Source organism: Telopea speciosissima, chromosome 3 (assembly GCF_018873765.1).
Source record: "Telopea speciosissima isolate NSW1024214 ecotype Mountain lineage chromosome 3, Tspe_v1, whole genome shotgun sequence".
Taxonomy (NCBI): domain Eukaryota; kingdom Viridiplantae; phylum Streptophyta; class Magnoliopsida; order Proteales; family Proteaceae; genus Telopea; species Telopea speciosissima.
Window position 1 is genome coordinate 31095268 of NC_057918.1, and position 14550 is coordinate 31109817.

General features: G+C 37.7%; 1 protein-coding gene across 4 annotated transcripts in view; it reads right to left on the bottom strand.

Annotated features, from left to right (window-relative positions):
• LOC122655571 (pumilio homolog 23) overlaps positions 1 to 14322 on the bottom strand; it is a 34941-nt gene extending 20619 nt beyond the window's left edge. The window contains exons 1-8 of one of the 4 annotated variants that reach the window (XM_043849785.1): positions 14028 to 14322; positions 13116 to 13479; positions 12079 to 12183; positions 11435 to 11602; positions 8778 to 8921; positions 6769 to 6888; positions 5921 to 6106; positions 3475 to 3623 (exon numbers count right to left, since the gene is read on the bottom strand). In XM_043849785.1, the coding sequence (XP_043705720.1) occupies positions 3475 to 3623; positions 5921 to 6106; positions 6769 to 6888; positions 8778 to 8921; positions 11435 to 11602; positions 12079 to 12183; positions 13116 to 13479; positions 14028 to 14221 (1430 nt within the window). In that variant the 5' untranslated portion in view covers positions 14222 to 14322. Of the gene's footprint in view, positions 1 to 3474; positions 3624 to 5920; positions 6107 to 6768; positions 6889 to 8777; positions 8922 to 11434; positions 11603 to 12078; positions 12385 to 13115; positions 13480 to 14027 lie in introns of all 4 variants that reach the window. The other 3 variants (XM_043849782.1, XM_043849786.1, XM_043849783.1) reach the window with 3 other exon arrangements.
• Between the last annotated feature and the right edge of the window lie 228 nt (positions 14323 to 14550).

Below are 14550 nucleotides of genomic sequence, written 5' to 3' on the forward strand. Positions count from 1 at the left end.
TACCAACATGACAATATTGTATTGCCCAACTAAAATAAAATAAACCAAATTGGATTTGGGGGCCAAAAAAAATAAAATTGATCGTATTAAATTACAAATTTGCCCTCACTAGATTCAAGTGGGAGCTTAGATTAGATCTAATTACTTAAATTGCCTCTACTCCCTATATAGAATATTTTGAATATCATTTTATTGTTGATTAAAGTGTTTTAATCATGCGAGTTAATTCAAAGTGTTGAAATGACAAAATTGCCCTCAAAATCCTAATTTTTGGGTGTGATAAAACCATTTTAAAACAAATTTCAATATCAAACGATTGAAAAAGGTTTTTGATGCAGATTTCACTCGAAATGACTTATTTCTTTAGAAATAAGTCAAACATATATATATATATATATATATATATATATATATATATATATATATATATATGTTAGGCCTTTGTTCCCAAGGGTTTTCTATGTAATATGCCACTTTAATGAGCCTAAACCAGGGATACATAGGTTGCATACGGGATTAGCCCAATACTTAATTTATTTTTCATGTTTTAAATTGAACCAGTTGAACCACTGGTCCAATTTACGTGAAATGTTCCTCTTGGCTAATAGGGTCTTATATCCTATTGGTTACTTAGGAATCTTCTTAGTTTAAGTGTTTTAAATTGTTTTAAGTATTTTAATTATACCTCTCCACGATTTATGAAGAGGGAAGAGTTGTAATAGCTTTAGGATTTGGCCTATGGCCTTTTATTATAAAAGATTAAATCGTGGGAGGCTCCCCCACAGTTGAATATTTGAAAGAAAAAAAAAAAAACAGAATTGTTGGCTGCTACTGCTCTTTAGAGTGTTTGCCTTGTGGTTCTATCAAGGAAGAAGGACAGGTGGATCTCCTGTGACTCTTTACGCCGTGACGGCTAGGAAGTTCTTCTCTGAAGGTGGTTCTATCCTTCAATCCTGTTCAAGCTGCTGCCAGTGGATTTCTACTACAACTTGTTCACCAATTTCTTCTTCTAATCCTCTAGTCCCCCCCCCCAATCGATCCCCTTTATTTTTGTGTTTGAATTCCATTAAACCCTAGACCTTGCTGCCCAGCCATATTTGATCATCAGAATTTCGTCAAATTCAAACCAGTCTCCATACTACATCCCCTCCATTCGATCCAACTTGCAGCCCCATCCTCCCACTCCAACCCTAGTTTGCCTCGTCTCTGTGAAACCCAAAAAAAACCCTAAATTCTAGAATTAGTACTTCCAACCAATAAAAACCACCCATATTTGGATCGAACCCTCCCCTCCCTACCTGGAAAATTCGATCCCAACCCTAGCCCTAAAATCCCATTAAAAACCCTAGTTTTAGCCTAAGTTATAAAATCCAAAACCCGAAACCCTAACCCAAATTTTCTGAAATTCAATTTTTTAGTTAAACATCATCCAAACCTACATTAATAGCTTCTTCTAGACCTGCCCATCAATACCCTATAAGATTCATCTCCGTATTCATAAACCTAACCCTAGATTTGACCTAAAACTGCAATTCTGTCCTACTGAGACTGCAGAACCAGCAGCCCTTGATTCCTTTGTTATTAGATCCTTGATAAATGGCCTCTAGTAGGACCTTTCCCTATCTAGAGCTACATTAGTTGTAACGACCAATATGCCCCCAAAGAACCCTAATTTTGGAATATCCGTTGTAGTGATGCATAATTGCTTTGATCATATTAAAAGTTAAGATTGTAAAATGCAATTGTTAACCCTTGTTTTGTAGAATGTGATGGTCATGGGACTGGATGTATGTGATGTGTGTTTATTACATTCTCTTTTCCCCCCTCTAATACTCCCATTTAAAGACATGTATCCACCTCCGAGGTCGTGAATAGATCGCTTGGTGATTTGCTCCGTTGTCTTGCAGGTGATCATGCACGTCAATGGGGTTTTATTTTGCCACAAGCAAAGTTCGCCTACACTAGCTCCAAGTGTCGGTCTACTCAAAAGTGCCCATCTGAGATCGTGTATGGGAGGAAGTCCAAATCACATCTTAGATTGTGTTTCAATTCCAAATCCAAACAAGAGTAACATGGAAGCAGAAGAGCTTGCAAAACGCAATCGGGATATTCAAGAGCAAGTGCGAGCCCAACTCCAAAACGCCAATGAACTTTACAAAGAAACCATTGATGCCCACTGACAACATGTGAAAATTGAGAAGGGTGACTTAGTCATGGTATATTTGCGGAAGAAAGATTTCCTAGTGGCACCTACAACAAGCTCAAGTACAAGAAGATTGATCCATGTAATATTAAATCAGATCAAGTACTTATCATGTTGAGTTGCCCAAAGGCATAAAAATTAGCCCCATCTTTAACATTTCCGACCTCTACCCTACCAACGACACTCAGAAACGAGTTCTTCTCAAGAAGAGAAGGATGGGGCAATCTACCTTCTTAGGCCCAACAAGAAAGAAGGCTCAACCCATGGAACACCCCCCCAATGGTCAAAGAGCATTAATGTTTTTTGAATTCTCTGACAATTGGAAGGATTGCAAGCAACACTTTGAATTTGATATTGGCAATTAATGCTCCATCAGCTAGTTGACTTCCTGCAAGGCTCCAACGACTAGCTCATATCTCTTCTTCTTTTTTTTCTTTCTTTTTTCTTCTTTATATATGTAATGTTAGTCCATGTGAAAGCAGCTTTTGAACTCTATTACTATGTATGAACCTCAAGTTCATTTTGAGAGTTGAGTGAGTCCACCCCCCTTGGGTCAAGTGAGTCCCCAAGTTATTCATCTCTTTTTGTAATTTGTATGCTTGCTGCTTATTAGTAAAAGACTTCCAATCTCATTCTTCAATTTCTACTTTCTTTGCCCTTCGGAACTTGGCCTGCATCAGTAGCCGACCCCATTTCGTTTCGATAAGGCTGAGTTGAGTTGAGTTAAGATCAAATCAAATTAGTTTCGATTCTATTATCTGATTTTCTCCAGTCTGAACTATTCCTCCTTGCCTGCAGTTCTAGATTATTTCTTGGTTTCTAATTCCTAACACTTGAGAGATTTCATATCCATCAGAAACCCAAAAAAATTAAGACAACCTATAATATAACTACCCAAAGATCAATTTTAGCCCATTACACTACCACCAGCACCTTGTGGGCCTTCTAAGCTTGCGCATAGGCCTCACTGCATCAGGGGGTTGGTTAGGAGTTTTTGTTCTATAGTAGCAGTTCAACTTATCCTATAGGACACCCCCCCCCGCTTCACACGTCATTATCAGTTCATCATATGATCATGTTCTATGCCTACAGTAGCATCAAGAGGTCCTTTCCCAACACTCTTATTAGAGCATATGAGAGCATTATTAATGTCAATGAGACAATCCCTATCTCTCGATTTAATCCTTTAATCTTTAGGTATGCAAGTAAAGTAAGCCAAACAGAAACTACCAGCAAGAAACATAAGCATCAAAATTTCTCCATGAACCTACTTGACAATTAATCTGCGCTTTTGTTTTATAGACGCATTGGAGCTAAGAAAAGCCTCAATCACCCGTCCGCCCCCTGCATCGTTTGCAACTTCAAGAACATGGTCAGCTTCCAAGGATGTAATACTTGTGACAAATGGCTGAATGAATTCCTGTTAAACAGAAATAAGGGTAATGAGACACTTCACTGAAACGATTTAAATTAGAAACAAAATGGTTTCAAACCAGCTAACTTCTATTATAAGGTGCTAACATGAGTGGAATTAAATTGATATATACCAGAAAAATAAAAACACAAAATGTAGCAAACCAGCAAATGGTACTCTTGATAAGGTAACCAACATCCATTCATGATAGACTAAGACCAAATGAGTACTAGATGCAGGATCTTAGGACACAAAGAAGCTAAGGTAATGTAGTCCTAGATAGATAGAAGATCTACTAGGAACCAAACAACCAGGACCTGTTGAATTGCTGGTTCGATGGGGGCAGAATTGAGGTTTTAGGACAAATCTAGGGTTAGGGTTTTGAAAGGTGGAAGATGATGGAATCTAGGGTAGGAAATCAGGTGGTTGAATGGGCTTAATATTTAGTTCGAGTGTGGGTAGGGTGAAGGGGAATATATGTTGAAAGTTACAACTAAATCAGATGGTTAGATCTAGAGTTATGGAGGTTTCCTAGTAGAAGTAGGAGAGAGGGGTAAAAGTGTAATATCAGACAATCGGCTGGGTGGATGGTGCTGAAATTTGAATCGAGTATCTCTTAGGGTTTGAGGAAGATTCGATCAAAATTTTAGCAGGTTCTAAAGGTTAGATTGGGCTAGGCAGAATTCTCACAAAAATCACCTTGTATGTGACCACCTAGAAGGGAAGAAGAATAGTTGCAGGTCTTCAATCGCAGCAGCTTGAAGACAAATAGCAGATCCTCCCGATCTACAAGACGCAAGGAGTCAACTGGAGATCCACCAGTCCCTTCACCTTGATATGACTCACAAGGCAACAGAGCAGGACAGCAACAGCAATGGCAGCAAGCAAGAGTTATTTTATTAATCAAATTCGTGTTCAATGTTTGCCCCCCTTACAACCTTGTATAAAAGACTCAAAATTACTCCTACATTAAAAAGGAAAGGCCTAACCCAATCCTTAACCTATTAGGTAACTTAAATAGACTAGGAAACTGAAATAGACTCAAAATAGAGTCCTAATCCAGCCTAACTAAACATTTAAAAGAAAAACTACTAAAATCACTTAAATTGAACCACTGGTTCAAACCAGCTTTGGACCGGTTCAATTAAAACATTAAAAACATGAACATAAAACTACTAAACTATCTAATCCTCTATGCAACCTAATTACCCATATTTTAGGCCCATAAAAGTGGCCTATTACATTAAAAAATCCATGGGATCAAAGGCCCTAACCCAACCCTAGACTTATTCCTAATAAAATAAGCCCATTTCGGTGATGAATCTGCATCATAAGGGATTTGAAAAATAAATGGATCAAAGGTATTGGTTGAACCGCTTATCAGTGGGTAATTCAGAGGATGGTTTCTAGATCAAAAAAAAAAAGGGGGGAAAGTTATGCTGGCATAAAAAATGACAGGATATAATTAAAGTCTAAAAGACGGTTGATTAAGTTCAGTTTACTGGGAATTTTAGGTGGCAAGTTAGACAAAGATGAGTTCATTTTGCTTCTTGCAGGTTTCTTGAAAAGTTCACTAGTGACAGTCTGATGGTAGAAATAGGTTTACGCTATGGGATAATGGTAGATGGCATGGGATGATAAATGTGCAGTCTCACTTGAAGAACCCTAGTTGTTGAAACAGAGCCCAAATGTTCCAAACCAACGGCTGGCTGAAAAAATGACAGAAAAACAAAGAGAATCTCAACAACCATTCCAGTTTGGGGGTTCAACAAGTGGCCAGAGTCAAGAATTTGGGTTGCTGACCAGTGCGTGATGGTCGGAGAAAGCGAGAACAACTAAAATGATTGATACTTGATAAGAAGAAAACCAAGAAGGATTAGTTCCATCAGAAAATCCTCAACCTCCTCCTTATCATGTAAATGTTGTAATCAACCACAACCAGTCTCTTTCTGCTGTCAATGGAAGCAACAAGGAAGCATCGCTATTCAATAGTGTTCTTCTTCAAAGTTACAGAATGCATTTCCACAAATTATGCAATTCATCAGCAATGTAGGAATTTGAATATGTAATGAAGTTGAAACGAATTCCCTAGTTACATTTACACAGGGAGAGAGTGGTCATAGACCAGGCCTGAGATCTCTTAGCATGTTTTTTTTTTTTTGGCCAGGTTTCATTCGATTTGTTGTGATTGGATGATGGAAAAAGCAGAGTATTCTGATATGCATTAGGGAAGTGTTCACCGCCAGAAGAGGTCTAAGAGGATAAAACAAAATGAGATGAAAGAGAGGAGGATATCAACATACGCTTGGATATCTGAAAACTGTTTGTAGCATTAAGCACCCCAAGACATGCATCTTATCACCCTTTCCCCAACTCCAATTTGACTCGTCTTCACATGAGAAATAGTTTTCAAGAAATAATATTCGAGGTAAAATGCAGCTAGGAGGTTCACTCTCTGAATACACTGCAGCAGCAAGGGCCTGGCAACACTGCAAAACAAGGAAATATAAGTATACCTTCATTACTTGTGCTTACTAATCAAAGTATTTAAACTGAATTATGGTAACTATTTCAGAAAAGCTAGCAACAAACATCATTTGATCTGTAGTTGAGAGGTTAAGTTTTTCAAGACCGGCAGGTCTAGAAACTAGAAAGTATCTATAGATCTGCAACAAGTATTGCCACATGGACAAGTTATCCCACGTTCAAAGTGTGATATGACAATTTTAACAGTATGGATATCTATGAAATAGTCTAGATCGGCCACATGTTAAATTTCAGAGTAAGATTCAATCATGTACCCTCCCATGTAATTGCATATTCCCTTGTATTTTCAATCCTTCATTTCTTCTTACAAAGCCTCATTTATTCACTGGATTTTCAAAGCTTTATATTGCCACTTGGCCACTCCATTTCAGCTGAAACTTGACATATGAGTAAGGACCTTAAGGTCTACCTATTCACAAAGTTTTGGCTCTACCCAATCTGCCATATGGCAGATATTTGTGCAGTTTAGAGATACCCTCGAGACCTGCTAGACTAGAAAAACTTCTCCCTAATAAAAATTTCAGATAGATGATATTGAAAAGAGGGGGTTCCTGAAAAAGAAGGGGAAAGAAAAGTATACAAACAAAGAGTTAAAGCTGTAAACCTTATTTTCATGTGTATGAAGCTTTTGACTTGCAGCCAATAGAGAAGCAACTACTCCTGCCCTTCCAATTCCAAGAAGCTCCTTAAATTTGGAGCCGAGTTCCTCCCAAAACAACTCTATCTATGCAGCAAAATAAAAGAATGATTAGGACATATGCAATAAACATGAGAAAATAGTACTTCAAATGTCACCTGGGTGTTAGTCTACTGAGGTAAATTAATCCTCAGCAATACCATATAAGGGAAAAATTAAATGACACCCTCCAAATGATCAAAACCTATTTTTACCAAACAGCAAACTTAAAAGGAGTAACTTCAATGAATCTTTTTAGATTTTTTTTCTGTTTTTTTTTTTTTAAAAGCCAAGTATAACTCCCTGTGGATTTACACATGGACTTAAGAAGATACTAGTTAATATATCTTTACAATGTATAAGGATTTATTTATTGGTAGGGGTATTTTTTGGGTTCATATGAGTATTATTGTTTTAGCCAAGCATTTAAACTCTCCTATCATTTATCACTTATATACTCCAAAAGTATATAAACTCTCAGTTACCACTGAAAAGGAAGTAAATAGTTCCCACTTATTATTTTTTACCTTTTGAGATGATGCTGCCTAACTCTTCTCCTGTCATTCTCCCCTAGGGTTTCAAGGAGGAAGGGAAAAGGAAACATATAAGTTGTTGATGGAAAAGGCCCCACTCTTCCTGACCTGCCCAGGGACCCATGTTTGCTCAAAAATGAAAGGAAAAAAAAAAAAACACCAAAGCTTCCAAAGAAGAAGCAATATTCAACTTATGCCAGTACACACACAAAATCCTGTAAGGAGACGTGCATACCAATTGTATCCGGGAAAAATTAGATGTCTCAACCCAACACAAATGAATATATTGTCATATACTTGAGCAATGTGGTTAAGTACTTACTCGCTAGAAACCCATTTTTTTCCCAAACAAATCCAGGAATCAAAGCAGAAATCCATTCTTAATTAAGCCTTTATCCAAACTGCATGGGGTCAGCCACACAGATCATGTTCCAGCATTTGTTTATACTTAAAGCCAATGCCCCAGCATAAAGTGGAACAGTGAACTTATAGCGATGTATTTCAAAGGATCTGGCTACAGAATGCCAGCCCCCAACCAGACACATCTGCCTTCCTTCACCTGAGTTGGGAGGATTGAGGCAAGTCTATATCCTGTAAGCAGCCTCCAGGTAAAGAGGTTTCATGTCGAGTACATAAACCACTGGCGAAGCTGGCAGCATAAGCTATCTGGTCTAGTGAAGGAGAAATAGATGAGTTTCCCAACTAATCTCTAAACCCCACATATATCAGTAAGAGGTTCTCCATCTTCATCTTTAAGCTTATAGCTACTTCCTCAGATACATATATATATATATATATATATATATATATATATATATATATATATATATATGGGACAGTAAATATATCTTTATTTGATTGACCCACATCTGTTCCAAGAGAGTATCTCGACTTGACTGAGATAATCACTTCAAATTCTTTTCGCAGATAATGTTTCAAAACTTTCAAAAGAAGTTAAGAAACAGAACAGGACCAACTATAAAATTCAGTTTCACATATTTAAAGAAAAGCTAACCCAAGGAATATTTCGAACCACTGGTACATTGTAAAGGAAGTCCAGATGAAGCCAATACAACCAAGATTATGGATTTGGAAGGTCTCTTTCAATGAAAGATGGTAGATCCTGGTCCCCCTACTGTCGTATGAATTAATTGATGATAGTTTGGCCACATCCCACGGGACAATTTATGGATACTGCATCAAGCAATAACGACACACAGCTCCATAATATCGGACACTAACTTCTTCAGCAGCACATTTCCAGGCAACTAAATAATTTATTTACAAAATAAACAGTCGAGTTCACCATGATACACATGCTAATGACACATAGGAAGACTAAGACATTCTACACAAAAAGTTACATGGAAGACTCAAAATGCACTAAAATGTCTCAGCACCTACTTGATCTTGACATCGAGCAGAAGAAACTAATGCTTGGACAACAAAACTGCCACAATGATCACATGAGATCTCAAACAATGAATTTTTAAAAACCTTTGTCAAAATTTCATTGTACAAAGTCTCCGGTGCCACTTCCAAAATGACCTGCAAAATTCATATAGTATTCAATCAGTACCTAGCAAAGATTATTTCAGAACATAAAATGGCAACAATACTAGAACATGTAGTACAGAAATATTTCTTGTTGGTGATTATTCAATAGACGTAATAACACAATCCTGGGTCATGAAACCCTGTTTGAGATTGCTGTGGGCCACAAGAATACTAGATAGCTCAAATCAAGAGTTTAGTGGAAAAAACTGTAAATAAATAAAAGTTTTGGACCCTTGCAATAAAGAACAGTATTAAGGGCTAATTGGGAAGTGAAAAGGGAGGGGTATTCTGGGATTTCGGATGAAAGAATGGTATAATGTAATCCAACTCAACAAGGGGGGGCATAACTGAAATTAACAGAAGCTTAGATATTTAATAACAAATAGAAGAAAAAGTCTTCTTCTTCCTCACGACGGAAGTAAGGATTAGTGGTAACTCCAACTTACAAACAACGATCAAGCTTTCTTTCCTTGAGCCCATATCCAAGGACACTGCAAGATAAAGTTCATTATCAACTAACTCCTCAATCTCAACCCACAATAGTTCCAAAGCTGATAAATTATTCTGCAAATAGTTTGCTGAAACTATTACCAGAAGAAGTGGCAGACAAGAAATCAATCCAAGTTGCAGGTTTTTGATCTAACAACAGAGGATGACTTAGGGTATGAAGACTTAGGTTTTGCCCTGAGGTTATGAATTAAAATCCCAAATCAATGATCTGAGATAGAGAGTTCGAACATACTCTTCTCAACCCTTCAGTGATGTATGTAACAGGGAAATGAGGGAAAGCAGAGTTCAACAAAGGAGAAAATAAAAGACAGGAGTAGAGGACAGTGAAGGAAGAATATAAGAAGGAGACAAATAATAAAAGAAGAATGAGAACTACGAGAGCTACCCAGAAAGAAAAAGGGCAGGATCAATGGGAGAGGAAAGGGAAACCAGCAATCAAACCAAGAAGGATTGGGGGGGGGAGGGGGGGGAAGAAAAACGCAAGGCAAATTTTCTCATTCCAATATTCATCTCCCCCTAGCAGTGAGGTTACAACCATATATGTAAAAACAAAGACTCCTATAAATAGTAACTACTCTCAACTAGGAACTAACTAGACAAGGAAACTAAAACAACTAGGAAACTTGCAATAGGAAAATTCTCCTACAAAAATAAAACACAATAAAATAAATACAAGTATATCTGATGTAGAGCGACAATCACTACCACCCTCTTTGGACCAAAAACCCGGTTTAGGTCTCCAAATCTGGTCGTATCGGTCCAGCCACGATAGCACTACTGCAACATGTAAGTTCTGCAACCTTCTTAGATGAGAACTCTTAAGTCCTCAGAGAATATATAACTGAGGATCCACAAAGTCGTATACAAGGATTAAAGTATCGGTATCGGGTATCGTATCGGAGGGGTGATTTTAAGAGACGAATTGTATCGAATCGGAAAGATTCAAGATACGCATGGAAAAAGTCAAGAAATGCATGGATGTGTTTATAATACATATAAAATATAGTTTTCAAGCATAAAACACCTTATTATGCAATATATACATCAGCTTGACGCAAGGATTTGAGTAATTTTTACCTAATCTAGTGATGCATAACAACAACAAAAAAAGAGAACTGCAACTTTACCACTTTTTCGCTCAAATCTGTTTCGATCCATGATTTGAGCACTGAAAATACCCAAACTAGTTGAATGGTGAAGATTACGGTCATTTTTTATATTGGATGATTTCAATATCAAAGAGAGAAACAAATTTCCATGGCCTTCGGCTGCTCTCAGTCTCGTATCTTACTCACGGTTTCTATTTTGTAGGTCTAAAGGAGGCATATCAAGTCTATCTTACCTGTATCGGCCCCGCATCAGACCGTATTGACCCATATTGATCGATACAAAATTTTTTGAAAAATAAGTATCGTATTGATACCCACCGATACCGATACTTAAAACCCTGGTCGTATGGCACTCTAGATCGTGAATCCCTTAAACCATTCAACCATGTGGACCATTAAGTGTAACTAATCTAAGGGCAATGCAAACACAGTTCTTCAGTGCTTTGAGAGGCGGTTGCGGCCACCTTTATCTCATGGATTCTACCACACACGATCATGTTAAGATGGATGAGCATTTATCACAATATTTAATTAATCCAAAAAGAAATTTTCATTTGTCAGCAGATCTTTCATCCTACTGAAATTTTAGTGGAATCAACATTGCACACTATATATTTGATCATCTTTTGGCTCAGATACAATTTTTCCATCACAAATAGAGTCGAATGGCATAACAGGATTCATGTAGCTGACCCCATTTAGTTGGGAATCGGGATAAAGCTTAGATGAGTTCAGTTGAGTTTGAATTGAGTTCATTTCATAATATTAAAACCATATGTAGCTTGTAGCAATCTATATATTGCAAAAGATATCCATCAAGAAGAAGAAAGAAGATTGAAGACGCATAAACACAATTACATGCAACATATATATTAAGTAGCCCACCTCCATTAGATGGCTATAAGCAGTGTCCTTGAGCGTTGCTAAAATGTCTTGCACCATACTTGCTTCTATGAATTTCCCTTTCGCAATATTTTTCTCAGAGCAGCCAAGAAGGATGGGAATCGCATGCATCAACTCTTGATCCTCGCCTGCTAATAACCTCAAGGCAGTCTGCAGAAAAATATTGTAACCATATTACTAAATCACTCAATTAAAACCTTGGCTCAGACGATCACTACCTCACATGGATGAACACATGCTGGAAAAACTCAAGCAAATTTTAGAATGGTCAAATATTGGAAGTAAAATCTTAGCCATTTGCTGAGAACTACAACAGAGTCCTCTACTGAAGGGAGTTAGGGAAGGTAATCCTCAAACCAAAAGGTGAGTTCTGTAAACTCCAAAAACTTTATTGACAACTCCCCAAGAATTTTGAGTCAGCTTAGACCCAGGTCCTCAATGAATGTGAATAATTCTTCAACCCTTCTGAATAACAAATCATATCACTCAAACCTCAAGAAGGCATTGTACTACATATAAAAGGAGTCATTCAGACACATCAATCAAGAAACAATTAAATAAATACAACATAGCTGAATCTCAACTAATAAAGCTCAATAAAAAGCAACACAGAATAGAAGCCGTGCCTGCATAACATAACTGCTTTTCTCGTCAACTAGCAGAGTTGCAATGCCTCCTCTAGCACATTTTAACAGTTCTGCAATAAGGTATCTAAGCAAATCCGGGAAACCCTGCTGAAGATGTGGTACTTTATTTCTGAATGATTGAGGTGACTTGAAATTCAACCTCTCTGCTAGAATGGAAGATGATTTAGTAACATGGAACTCCTCTGTAGAGTCTAATGGTAGTCCTTTACAGAGACAGAGAAGGCTACGAAGAACATGAGATCCATATTGGCTACACATCACACAGGCAAGATTAAGCACTATCTCCTGACAAGAGAAAACAAAGTGTAAATAAATGGAAGGCCAGGGACCAAACCAAGGTAATAGGGAACATCCAGGGTACCTGTTAGGCACAGATGAAAGAAGGTCTACCGATGCCTAATAGTAGATGAGAGTATGTGATGTGCATATGATGGTTCACAACCACCATGCAACAAGGTTAAGAGTTCAATATCAACGAAAACTGGGTACATATCATTCATGAAATGCAGCTCATTTGAGGCTCTAACCTGGTGCTAGTCTTGCTTTGACAGGGTTTCAGGAAGGGTTGGATGCAATTTTTGCACAAATTGACCACTCCCAAGACTCAACCCGGCATAAAATCATTTTATTTAAGCAGCCCCAAAGAAAGAATTAAAAACTCCTTCCAAACTGTTTGTTACATGTATTGACTTCCATAGTTATCAAGGTGTCGCCTAGGCGGGCACCTTGTTAGTGCCGCCTTGATTTTGGACCCTCTCCAACGCCTTGGGCCGCCTAGACGCCGTCACAACTATGTTGACTTCTTTATAGACCCAAAAAACTATCCGGTTCTAATAAGCAGGCTCTACATATTTTGGGGTTAGAACATCCCTTACTAAGAACCCACCCCATAGTGAGGCCTTGTTACCCTGAATGTGCACAAAGGATACTGTTAGGCAATAGTGAGCCATCTGTTGCAATCAACCCAACAGGTACATTTAATCTCCTCTAGCTCATAAACACCATATGCTTGTTACCTGGCATATCTTGTTTAAAGTTGATCCAATAACACTGTATGCCCCTTCATCCTGAATATGCACAGCTAAAGACCTGAGAGCCGTCTCAACCACGTGAGATCCAGACTTATCCATCGCTATCTGATGAAACTCCTTTGCACAGCTTTGGAGAAAACCACAGAGGTGGTCTATGTCACAGCCTTCAAGAAGAGTTTGCAAGGTGTGGCTTATAATATAATCAGTAGCCAGTTCTAACTCTTTTCCCCTAGTTTCCTCCAAAGCATTTCCACATATAGCCGATCGATCATCTAAGTCAACTGTTGTTCCTTCAAAAAGATTTGCAATTTCTGAGAAGTATTTCGTTGTTTCGGGATCAACTTGTTTCCTGCATGAATTAATTACAATAATGAACATCTTTATACTGATAACCTTCTACAAAAACTACAAAAAGCAAAACATTGAATCAATTAGAGTATGTCTAAGACGCATGGTAGATGATGCAGCAAATTCTAACCATTCGATAGGTAAAATCCTAGTGTTCGAGCCACATGTCAAATTTGGTGATCCATCACAACCATATGTTCCAAATGGTATTGGATTTTTCCCATTGCTTTTACAACAGACAATTTGTTTACATCCTACCTTGACTTTTTAACCATTTTTTGCCCCTTTTTCTGCGACATACAAGACTCTGGTTGGAATGAAATTTTAAAGGTAAATAGGGGATGGCGGTGCCTACTTGTACACCAAATTTTGAGTGCCATGTGTGCTGTGACATGAAAGCAATGAGTGGGCCATTGTGCCAGGCTCCATGAACAGCTGGCATGCAGCCACCTTCCCAGTAAAGTAAAAAATCAGACACATAAACTCAATTGACTATTAAAAAGGTGATTAAAAAAAATGCAAAAAAAAAAAAGTTCAGTTAACAATAACCTGACAATTAATGTTTGTTCTGTAGACACATGCAGGTGCTTTGATGATTTTCGAGGTTTCACAATCTTATCAGTCAACCTCTCAGATGGACTTTTTGTCAGGCAATCCGCATTAAACCTAAGGCACTCTTTCTTTCTCCACCTGTTTTTGCCATTTTTCCTTTCTCCCTGCTTGACAAAATTCTCCTCAGACATCTGACAGTTTTCCACTAAATTACCACTTCGAGGTCTTCTCAAATGTGAGGATTTTGAACCAAAACTGGGCACAGTGACCTTATGATTTCCCTACTAAAACAAAAAGCAAGAGTGAATAGAAGGATAGTTGAAATCTATGACCAAAAAAGCACAGAAACATGTCATTAAATAGATCGGTTGTCTAAATGTAATGGCAACAACCTAATAGCAGGATTCATACTAAGAAAGCACACAATACAATCATGTTGAATAAAACTTTTTGGTTTGGATGTAATAGTAGGGAATGGACTTCAATTACTTTTTGTGCAAATGAAATAGAAACTCTACGG